Below are 12,371 nucleotides of genomic sequence, written 5' to 3'. Positions count from 1 at the left end.
TAAAAATATAGAATGTAAGAGATCAATTATAGCAGAGTGAATATTTAAGGGGTTTAGTTCCTAAATTCCTGCTCCATTGAAGGCAACTGCGTTGGTGGTGAGATTATGGACATGTAGGAAACTAACTGAAGTGGTTACAGTTTCCTGCTGGGTGCACATTAAATACAGCTCAGAGGATGTGATCATGCTGAGAGGAATGGATCATGTTCTGTAGTTTTTGTATGATGTGGTGCTGTGGAAGATCGTGGCGATCTTTGCTGTTGGCAAGTTCCATATGATGGGGCCCTTTGTAGCTGGGGAATAAGACATCTGAAGTATTAAACATTTCTTTCAGTGGAGGACTGTGAGAACACAAGGCAGCCAACATTTCCAGAAAAAAAGTAGCACATTATGTAGGGCCTAGAAATGTAAGCATCGGTCAAATGATAATTTAAACTGCCCTTTCTGAAAGGGCTAATTTAAAAGCGGGAGGCATTCTACACTCTTGGGAGAAATGTTCACCAGATCTACACACTTTGAGGAAGACCAGGTCTTGGGGCATATATCATGGAAATCAGGAAAATGTGTGCTCTCAAACTTTCATCTTCATATGTTTATTTAAACAGGAAGCAAATGAGCAGGTAAATAGACAGATGACACTAAAATAGTTGGTACATAGAACATAATACCAAGATAAACTAATCTTTTCAGCCTGTCCATAGTCCATACTCCTACACCTCTGCATGTTCATGTGCCTGTCTAAAAGCCTCTTTAATGCCATGATTGTAACTGCCTCCATCACCACCCATGGCAGTGTGTTCCAGGCACCCACTACCTTCTGGGGGAAAAAACTTCCCTTGCACATCTCCTTTAAACTTTGCCCCTTTTACCTGAAAGCTATGACCTCTAATTTTTTTATATTCACATCCTGGAAAATAGGTCTGACTGTCTACACTGACTGTAACTCAGCAGGTCAGGCAGCATTGGTGAAAAAGGATCTTGGCCCGAAACGTTACCTATCCATGTTCTTCAGAGATGCTGCCTGACCTGCAGAGTTAGTCTGTGACTTTTGGAGAATTCTGGAAACTTCTGCAAACTCTACAAACCCAACACATCATTCCTGCAATGGGGTGACCAGAGAAGAGAGTGAACAGGGCAGCGCCGCTGTTGGAAGTGGCGGCGCTGCCCTGGCAGCAGCGGCTCACCTGCAGTCCGTCTGTTTTTGCTTTTTTGTGTTGTTTTTTTCGTTTTGGTTAGTCTAGTTTTTTGTTTTTTTAGTTTGTGTTTGGGGGGGGGTTGAAACGGGGCTTGCTGTCTCTCCCTGCGGGGGAATGCGACCTTTTTGTCGTATTCCCCTTCTCTGCCTCCGTCTGCGCTGAGGCCTAATGGCGGAGCTGGTGACCTCGAGGCTCAGGAGGCAGAGCCCGCCAGGACTCGCCCTGAGCTCGCTCCCGTGAGGACGGCCCGGCTCGGGGCTGGAACAGGGCTTCCGTGAGGGGCTGTGACGATCCCGTGAGGACGGCCGGCCCGAGGAAGGAACGGTGCTCCCGTCGGAGTGGCCGAGCTCGGGGAGGTACGGCGCTCCCAGCCCGAGGGAGGAGCCGCGCCCATGTCGGGGCGGCCCAGCCCGAGGGAGGAGCAGTGCCCAGTCGGGGCGGCCCAGCCTGAGGGAGAAGCGGTGCCCAGTCGGGGCGGCCTGGCGCGAGGCTGAGACAGTAACGGCACTCACGTGAGGGCGATCCGGCTCGGGGCTGGAACGGTGCTCCGGTGGCTGGGATGGCGTTCTGGTGGCGGTGACCTGAGTCCGGGGTTCGGCCGCGAGCCAGCGGCTGCGTCGGCGGGACTGGTGGACGGCAGCTTCGACCACCCCCGGGCCGCGGTGATTGAGCCGCGGGACTGTTTTTAACATCGCCCGGTGGGGTATCGCCTCAGCGCAGAGGGAGAAGAGGAGGGAAGAGACTGCAGCCCTAAGACTTTTGCCTCCATCACAGTGAGGAGGTGCTAGTTGGACTCACTGTGGTGGATGTTAATGTGTGTTTATTGCTGGTTTTTATTGTATTGTATGTATGACTGCAGGCACGAAATTTCGTTCAGACTTCGGTCTGAATGACAATAAAGGAAATCCTGTAACCCTGTAAGATGATTCCCCCTGTCATCAACATATCCAAGTTTGCGGATGACACAATGATGGATGGCAGTGTGAGCTGTGATGAGGATGTTATGAGGCTGCACGGTGACTTGGATAGGTTGGGTGAGTGGGCAGATGCATGGCAGATGCAGTATAACGGGGATAAATGTGAGGTTATCCACTTTGGTGGCAAGAACAGGAAGGCAAATTAATATCTGAATTGTGTCAGATTAGAAAAAGGGGGGATGCAACAAGACCTGGGTGTGTTTGAACATCAGTCACTGATGTACAAGCAGGTACAGCAGGCAGTGAAGAAAGCAAATGGCATGTTGACCTTCATTGCGAAAGGATTTGAGTTTAGGAGCAAGGAGGTCCTACTGCAGTTGCATAGGGCCCTGGTGAGACAGCACCTGGAGTATTATGTGCAGTTTTGGTCTACTAATTTGGGGAAGGACATTATTGGTATTGAGGGAGTGCAGCGTAGGTTCACCAGGTTAATTCCCGGGATGGCGGAACTGACATATGATCAAAGATCCCCGGCAAAGGATCGCAAGCTCCGCAATGTTAAAGTCCCGCAGACTCCCGCAGCTTGGAGCCCCCATCGGTCTCCAGGAAAGGCCGCCAACTCCCCGATGTTCGGCCGCAGTGCAGACGGAGATACAATCCGGGGAAAAAATTGCATCTCTGTCGAGGTAAGAGATTGAAAATAAGTTCCCCCCCCCCAACCCCGCCCCCCTCCCCCCACATAAAACAAACCAAGGAACACCAAAACATACTATTTAACTAAAAATAACAAAAAGAAGAATGGGCAGACAGGCTGTTGGCAAGGCAGCCACTGCTGGTGGCGCCACCCGGTGTTTTCAAGAGAGAGTTGGATTTAGCTCTTAGGGATAAAGGGGAAAAAGCAGGAACGGGATACTGATTTTAGATGATCAGCCATGATCATATTGAATGGCCGTGCTGGCTCGAAGGGCTGAATGGCCTACTCCTGCACCTATTTTCTATGTTTCTATTATCAAGAATTACAGTGGGATCTTGAGGTCTGGGCAAGTGGGCTGAGGAGTAGAAAATGGAGTTTAATTCAGAAAAGCATGAGGTGTGAAAGGTCAGGGGCCGGAGGAGTGATGTAGATCAGAATCTATGATTACAGGTACATAGTTCACTGAAAGAGGCATCACAGCTAGATAGGATGGTGAGGAAGGCTTTTGGCATGCCAGCTGTCATCAGCCAGGGAATTAACTGGATGTTATGTTACCATTGTACAAGATCTTGGTGAAGCCGTATTTGGAGCTTTGTGTTCCATTTTGTCACCCTGCTATAAGAAAGATGTCATTGAGCTGGAATGAGTGCATAAAAGATACACAAATATGTTACCAGGACTTGAAGACCTGAGCTGTAGGGAGAGGTTGTACTTTATTCCTTGAAGTACGTACACAAGGCAGACAGTGATCTTATAGATGTGTATGGATAGCTCTGTTGCCTGACACAAGTTTTACCTATGTTAGTGAAGCGTGGCACACAACATCTTGGTTAGACCATATTGTGACCACAGCTGATGCTCATGTCTCACTGGAAAAGGTGGAGATTTGTTATGAACTTGCCACCTCTGATCACATACCTATTGCTGCATGGTTAAATGTTGAGAATGTCCCCCTGCTGTCCAGTAATAATAATGCTGTTTCCTCAAGTAAACTGGACTGGTCAAAACTGAGCAGAGAGGTTATGGCCGGATACTCACTGCGAACGGACAGTTTTTTAAATAATATTGCATTGCCTCAAGAGGCCCTAATGTGCTCAGATATGAATTGTAAGGACGTGCAACATGCTGAAAAACTCTGTGCCATGTATGATGTTATTGTGAAATGTCTCATTGCCTCCAGTGATCCCTTTTGTAAAAGTAAATGTAAGGTACCCAACATCAGACCTGGGTGGAATGAGTTTGTGGCTGAGCAAGTACGCTGAGGCAAGAGAGGCCTTTAGACTCTGGTCAGAGGCAGGTAGGCCTAGACAGGGGGTATTGCTAGATATGAAAAAACGCACAAATGCTAGAGTTAAGTATGCACTTCGTTTTATTAAGAAAAATTAAAACACAATGAGAGCAGACTCGCTTGCCAGGAAGCTACAGAATAACAACCTTACTAACTTCTGGAAAGAGGTCAAAGTAATGAATAACAGTAAAACACCCCTACCGTCTGACATTGAAGGTGTTAGTAGCCCAGAAAAAATAGCTGAAAGTTGGCGTGAGCACTACCGTAACCTTTTTAACTGTGTTAAAAGTAACCCAGTTAGAATCAATCATGAACATATTGATCTCTCTGTAGATATGGTAGTTAGGGCAGCAGATGTCTATGATGCCATTAACATGTTGGATAACAACAAAGCCTGCGGTATGGACTGCATTACTGCAGAACATCTAAAAGATGCCAGCTATAAGCTCTGCCCTTTGCTTTCCATGTGCTTTAATGGTTGTCTGGTTCATGGTGTCCTGCCAAATGCTATTATGTCTGTAATGTTAGTGCCTGTGCTTAAAGATAAGGCTGGTAAGCTCAACAGTATTGATAATTACCGACCTATTGCACTAGCCAGTATCTTATCTAAAGTACTGGAGAGAATACTGTTGACAAAGCTAGAAATGTATGTCCTTACTACTGACAATCAGTTTGAGTTCAAAAGAAAACATGGAACTGACCTGTGTATCTATGCTCTTAAAGAGATTGTGTTCAGGTACACAAGCCTGAATTCATCTGTATTTCTATGTTTTATTGATGCGTCCAAGGCATATGATAGAATTAATCATGAACAATTGTTTGTAAAATTGCTAGATAGAGGTACCCCTAAATTCTTAGTGAGAATTTTAGTGTTTTGGTATGCCCATCAAACGTTTCAGGTTAAATGGGACAATGTTGTATCTGCTCCATTCTGTGTTAGTAACGGAGTGCGGCAAGGAGGAATTTTGTCTCCTATTTTATTTAATGTTTATATGGACGAACTGTCAAATCAGTTAAATAGGTTAAAAACTGGCTGTCTTGTGGGCAACACTATTGTTAATCATCTTATGTATGCAGACGACCTGGTCCTGCTCTGTCCATTTAGTGCTGGGCTGCAGCAGATGCTGAAGGTGTGCTCTCAGTATGGCCTTGATTATGACATAAAGTATAACGCTAAGAAAAGCCGCATAATGATAGTTAGAAGCGCTGAGGACAGGAAATCAACTTTTCCGACCTTTTATTTGTCAGACAGTCCTCTTGCTGTGTGTGGGGAAATTAAATACCTAGGTCATGTCATATCCGATGACTGGACGGATGACAAAGACCTCTACCGACAGCGCTGTAAAATTTATCTTCAAGCTAACATGCTTATAAGGAAGTTTTCTATGTGCTCTGACTCTGTGAAGTGTTCCCTGTTCAGAACCTACATCACACCGTTATATACTGCTCAATTGTGGTCTAATTATAAGAAAAAGAGTATGCAGAGGCTCAAGGTAGCATACAATGATGCAATGAGGTTGCTACTTTGTGTCCTTAGGTGGCATAGTGCCAGTCAATTGTTTGTGTCCACTAGAGTGCCAACCTGTGAGGCACTCTTAAGACAGCTGATGTTTAGTTTTATGTGTCGCCTGGACATGTCAGAGAACCACATAATTGAAGCCCTAGTCAGCCCTCTGAAAAGCTGCTATAGATTCACTTCTAGGCTAAGACGGCATTGGTGCAATAGCTTGTATATCTTATAGGCTAATATGCAATTTTTTTAAATGTATTTTTGTATCTCCTTATATTGTTTGATGTGTTATATGGACCTGTGTCTGAAATAAAGCTTTAATAATAATAATAATGAGGAGAAGATATTGAGCAAATGTCTTTATCTCAAGGTAGTGGAATCAAGAACAAGAGGGCATAAGTTTAAGTTGAGAGAGGAAAGATTTAATCAGAAACAGAGGGGCAATTATTTCCATACAGAGGGTTCTGGATGTATGGAACAAGCTGCCAGAAACATAGAAAATAGGTGCAGGAGTAGGCCAATCGGCCCTTCGAGCCTGCACCGCCATTCAATATGATCATGGCTGATCATCCAACTAAGTATCCTGTACCTGCCTTCTCTCCATACCCCCTGATCCCTTTAGCCACAAGGGCCACATCTAACTCCCTCTTAAATATAGCCAATGAACTGGCCTCAACTACCTTCTGTGGCAGAGAATTCCAGAGATTCACCACTCTCTGTGTGAAAAAAGTTTTCCTCATCTCGGTCCTAAAAGATTTCCCCCTTATCCTTAAACTGTGACCCCTTGTTCTGGACTTCCCGAACATCGGGAACAATCTTCCTGCATCTAGCCTGTCCAACCACTTAAGAATTTTGTAAGTTTCTATAAGATCCCCCCTCAATCTTCTAAATTTTAGCGAGTACAAACCGAGTCTATCCAGTCTTTCTTCATATGAAAGTCCTGACATCCCAGGAATCAGTCTGGTGAACCTTCTCTGTACTCCCTCTTCACTGCCTGCTGCACCTGCATGCCTACTTTTAATGACTGGTGTACCATGACACCCAGGTCTCGTTGCATATCCCCCTTTCCTAATCGGCCACCATTTAGATAATAATCTACTTTCCTGTTTTTGCCACCAAAGTGGATAACCTCACATTTATCCACATTATACTGCATCTGCCATGCATTTGCCCACTCACCCAGCCTATCCAAGTCACCTTGCAGCCTCCTAGCATCCTCCTCACAGCTAACACTGCCCCCCAGCTTCGTGTCATTCGCAAACTTGGAGATGTTACATTCAATTCCCTTGTCCAAATCATTTATATATATCGTAAATAGCTGGGGTCCCAGAGGAAGATGGAATAACAATATTTAATAAGTCAACACATTTTAGAAGGATATGGTCTAGACGTGTGTAAGGGGGATTATCTTAGATGGGACATATTAGCTGGCATGGATAAGTTGACTGAAGGGCCTGTTTCTATGCTATATGACTCTAATGACATTTAAAATATATTTGGACAGATACATGGATAGGAAAGATTTCGGTAGATAAATGCCAAACGTTGGCAAATGGGACTAGCTTCGATGAGGCATCTTAGTTGGCATGGGTGCGAGGAAATGTTTGGAGGGATATGGGCCAAACACAGGGGAAATGAAGTAGCTTGGTTGGCATGGATGAGTTGGGCCAAAGGGCCTTTTTCTAAACTACATGACACAGGCTCTAACAGAACTTAACAGCTGCCCGTTTGACATAAGTTATCAGTCTTCTGAGCCAAACATTGCTGTTACCTTGGGTCAACGCATTAATTTACTGAATGCAAATTTTAATGGGATAAACTGCAAAATGTTTTACACCGAATATATAAATAGAACTTTTTTGAAGCAATTAAAATCTTTATGTGCTTAGCACATGTCTGCCTCTGGCATTATGACCTAATAAGAATTACAATACACAGAAATTGGCAAACTGAAGGGAATTTGATTCTCAACGATATGAAGAAATTTAAAAAAGGTGTAAAGTAGAAACAAAGAACTGCAGATGTAGGTCTATACCAAAAATAGACACATAGTGCTGGAGTTACTCAGTGAGTCAGGCAGCATCTCTGGGAAAAAGGGTAAGTGACTGCAGGTCAAGTCCCTCTTCAGACTGAAAAAGGGTCCCAACCCGAAACATCACCAATCTGAATTTCCCTGAGGGGATCAATAAAGTATTTATTATTATTATTATTATTATCCTTTCTTTACTGAGATGCTGCCTGACCCGCTGAGTTACTCCAGCACTTTGTGTCTATCTTTGTTCTTTATAAAAGCTTCATTTTCCATTTCCTGGTCAAAAGGAAATTTTGATGCTCTTGATTCATGATAACTGAATACAGAGACACCAATGGAAATAACATGGTGACGTACAGGACACCAAAACATGCCTCCGAGTCCCACTGAGAAAATGTCTGCAATCGAATCATTATAAACCTCAGTATTTATTTGCTGTGTCATTTCCACTCTCAAAAACAAAAGCATGCTGTCAAACACTAGCTCCAAAACAACAATGGCTGTGTGAAATGCTTGAAATGGGGACTTTGTTACTCAATGCTATGTTTGGAACCACTTCATTCTTATTAAACCCACAAAATGTATTTGTAACTATGAAGTGCATATTTACTAGTACAATCATCGGAACAGGAGGAAGGAATTTACCAATTCTCCACTTCTGTTGCACCTTGGCAGATCACTACCTCCGCTCTCATTATTTATTTTAGTCCTTTATTTTATATTTCTGTTATAAAATAATTACAATCAGATACTAGTGTGAAAGCAGCAACAATGTTACAAGTAGGTTATTGTTGGCAAGCTAGGAAGCCAGCAACTTCTTGTTTTCAAATATCAAAATGAAAACAAAAAGTATTCCAAATAGGAAATGGTTTAAATTTGAAGTTTTCTTTATTTGTTTCATTTTAATGACATCCAGATCAAAATATCATTCAGTGCTTATGTCACTTACATTTTCAGGTCCCAACACTTATCAAATCCAAGTTCAATTGCACTCTTCTCTGGAAATATGTGTGGCTAATTGGTGTACTATATGAGTTTTGGCAAAGGCACCCATCACCACTTACTTAGTGTTTGCCCGCCTGATGGAATGGGTCTTGAATTTATCAAACAGTCAATTTTCAGCTTCAAGAATATCTATTGTTTCAGCTTGTAATATATAGAAATGTACATTCACAATTAGCAACTCTACCCCGGCACGGTGGCATAGTGGTAGAGTTGCTGCCTTATGCCCCTGTCCCACTTAGGAAACCTGAACGGAAACCTGAACAGAAACCTCTGGAGACTTTACGCCCCACCCAAGGTTTCCGTGCGGTTCCCGGAGGTTGCAGGTGGTTGCCGGAGGTTGCAGGTAGTGGAAGCAGGTAGGGAGACTGACAAAAACCTCCGGGAACCTCCAGGAACCGCACAGAAACCTTGGGTGGGGCGCAAAGTCTCCAGAAGTTTCCATTCAGGTTTCCTAAGTGGGACAGGGGCATTACAGCACCAGAGATCCTGACTATAGGTGCTGGCTGTATGGAGTTTATTTGTTCTCCCTGTAACCTGTGTGGGATTTCTCCGGGTGATCTGGTTTCCTCCCACATTCCAAAGTCTACAGCTTTGTAGACTTAATTGGCTTGGTAATAATTGTAAATTGTTCCTAGTGTGTGTGGGATAGTATTAGTGTTTTTTTGGGTTCACTGGTTGGCACTGACTCAGTGGGCTGAAGGATCTGTTTCCACACTGTATCTCTAATCTAAACTCTGTCCATTTTAGAACAAAGGAATTCACAGTGGAGAAAGGCATGCGCCCAGGAGTTTCAAAGGTGATGATTGTGGTAACAGATGGTGAATCACATGATAACTACAATCTACCAAATGTGATTGAGAATTGTGAAAAGGACAACATTAGGAGGTTTGCTATTGCTGTAAGTGACTTATATTTGTATATTGCAGCTATTCAGTTAATTTCCAGTTGAGGTGTTCCTAGGGAGAAACATTACACACAGGAACTCTGGTTGAGAAATAGAGACCTAAATTATCCAATTTTCACTCTGTTCAAGAGATACAAGTCTACACGTTGTTAAACATTGTCTGAAAGCAATGTTTTTTGATTTTAAAAAAACCCCCACATAATTAGTCTTGATTGAATAACAACTATATTCTAAAACAAAATGTAACATTTTCACGTTTAATTCCCTGCACTCCACTGCATTATTAGCAGCAAATTATAATTTTGTTATAAACAATTACTATTTTCATTAAAACAATGCACACAAATATTGCCAGTATGTTAATCAAGAATGTATTAATATTCAATTATTAGGTCGACTTGATCCTTGATTTCCTTGGTATATTTGGACAAGGATAAACGAGATAATGTTATCAGGTTTTATTCAGTCAACTTTGAACAAACCACTTTTCCCTCATGGTACTTGCCTATTCTTTACGTTATGTTCTAATGTTTTTATTCTTTGTCATGCTCTCCAGCACCACCTAGCGGTACCTGCCCTCAATTAATTCCACTTTCTGCCTCTGTTTTGCTCACATGCAATGATTACAATCTTCAACTCAACTTGCCTTGTCCAATCAATGTTCTGAAAGATAAAAGCAAACATTTCTGGGAATGAAACAGGTGTGTCCAATTCAGAGCAGAGCACCATTGCTTTGTACCTGGTAGTTATGTGGAAGACTGATGGAAGCCAGATATCCTTTCTTGAACTTCACCTCATTTCTATTCATTGCGTGGCTTTGTGTTGTCCAACTCAATTATTTTCACATTTCCTTTTTTCCAACATAAATAGAAAAGCATTCCATAGGTTATTCTATAATAGTCTGGATACCTATGATCCATGATAGATTTAGCACCTGGATTTTAAAGCTTATTTACTAAATTTAATTAATATAAGATGTGTTTTTGAGTGCAATATTTCTGTGTAATATTATATCCTGCCATGCTTTTCTGAATTGAAAAATATTTAGCTTGGTTCAGGCTTGAGTGTCTTTCTGTTCCAAAATGTTAACGATTATTGAAAAATCAAGTTTTTAAAATTCATTGAGAAATTACTAAATTATTTCTAATTTAAGTTTGCATCTTATTTTAGGTACTTGGCAGTTACAACAGAGGGAATCAGAGCGCTGAAAGATTTCTGAACGAAATAGAGTCTATTGCAAGCTCACCAAAAGATAAACATTTTTTCAATGTATCAGATGAAAAAGCATTGGTGACAATAGCAGAGGCCCTTGGAGAACAAATCTTTGCTTTGGAAGGTAGGATGTGTTTCTTTCATGACTATTTTAAATTGTACAGAGATTTATTAACCTAATTTTGAACCATTTTTATGTCAGTTTAGTCTTCGCAGGTATAAAGCAAGAGTCTCATATACTGTAGTTTGATCCAAATGGTATATAAGCAATGAAGATTTAATGGATATAAAACATAAAAATCAGTTATTTATCTCATCACATTATATCTGTTAGATTTTCAGATGACTGACGTGGATAGTGTATTAGTGTTGACAATACTCCCAAATGTCCTGTGGTCTCCAGAAAATCTGAACTGATTTTCAGAACTGATTTTCAGAACACTGCTGTGGACAACCCAGGATAAAAGTAACAAAAACAGTAACAAAACATTATTTTTGATTTTTTTGAACATTATAGATATGGGAAGCAAGGAAATGCAGAGGCTGATGAACAAAAAAAGACATAAAGCGCTCCAGTAACTCAGCGGGCAGCTTCACCAGAGAACATGGATTGGTGATGTTTTGGGTCCATAAGAAACATCACCTATCCATGCACTGCACAAATGCTGCCTGACCCATTGAGTCACTCCAGCATTGCGTCTTATTTGGCGATATAATGTTGTTTAACTCACAATCAATAGTTATCCAACTGGATATGGAAATTTCTATTCACTTTCCATTTGGTATGAAAAGATGGTGGAGTTTGTGTGGCCATGCTGAGTAACCAGTGGCAAGAATACGGGAGTGAAATAATTGATGACAGAATGCATGATGGTGCCACCTCAAATATATCCAGTCAGAAGTGACAATGCTATTGTTCAACTCTAAAGATATTCATAAGGAATAGGAGCCGAATTAGGCCATTCAGCCCATCAAGTCTACTCCGCCATTTAATCATGGCTGATCTATCTCTCCCTCCGAACCTCATTCGCGTGCCTTCTCCCCATAACCTCTGACACCCGTACTAATCAAGAATCCATCTATCTCTGCCTTAAAAACATCCACTGACATGACCTCCACAGCCTTCTGTGGCAAAGAATTCCACAAGATTCACCACCCTCTGACTAAAGAAATTTATCCTCATCTCCTTCCTAAAAGAATGTCCTTTAATTCTGACGGGATAGAAACGTAGAAACATAGCTTTTATACAGGGGATAGTTTAATAAGGGTTTGCCAAGAGACAAGAGGAAGGTATTATTAACTCCTTAATAAGGAATAGCAATAAAGAGTATGGAGCAGTGTTGTGGTCTAGGGACGGAGAAGGGGATCTTCCACAGGCCAGTAAGACGCCTGGGTTTTCCTGTTGCCAGCACTTGGAGCGTATTATTTTCTCCTGTATGCCCTGAAAGTAGCTTCAGTCAGGAAGTTGGCTCCAGTTGATTGGAAAGCCTCAGGGTATAACAGTAGCTTTCCAAATACAAGTGGCCAGCTTTATCTCTGGAATATTTGTCGCAACTAGGGAAGGTTGTCCCCCAGGCTTACCAACTTACAAATCTGTTATTTTGATCATATGC

General features: G+C 42.2%; 1 protein-coding gene across 1 annotated transcript in view; it reads left to right on the top strand.

The window, feature by feature from the left end:
• The window catches only part of itga1 (integrin subunit alpha 1), a 220,360-nt gene that overhangs the window by 103,334 nt on the left and 104,655 nt on the right, over positions 1–12,371 (top strand). Inside the window, exons 8-9 of the mRNA XM_033030915.1 lie at positions 9,390–9,540; positions 10,717–10,882. Coding sequence (XP_032886806.1) covers positions 9,390–9,540; positions 10,717–10,882 — 317 coding nt within the window. The remainder of the gene's footprint in view (positions 1–9,389; positions 9,541–10,716; positions 10,883–12,371) is intronic.

This window comes from Amblyraja radiata, chromosome 1 (assembly GCF_010909765.2).
Source record: "Amblyraja radiata isolate CabotCenter1 chromosome 1, sAmbRad1.1.pri, whole genome shotgun sequence".
Lineage (NCBI taxonomy): Eukaryota > Metazoa > Chordata > Chondrichthyes > Rajiformes > Rajidae > Amblyraja > Amblyraja radiata.
Note: the sequence above shows the minus strand (reverse complement) of the source record. Positions and strands in the feature narration are given on the sequence as shown.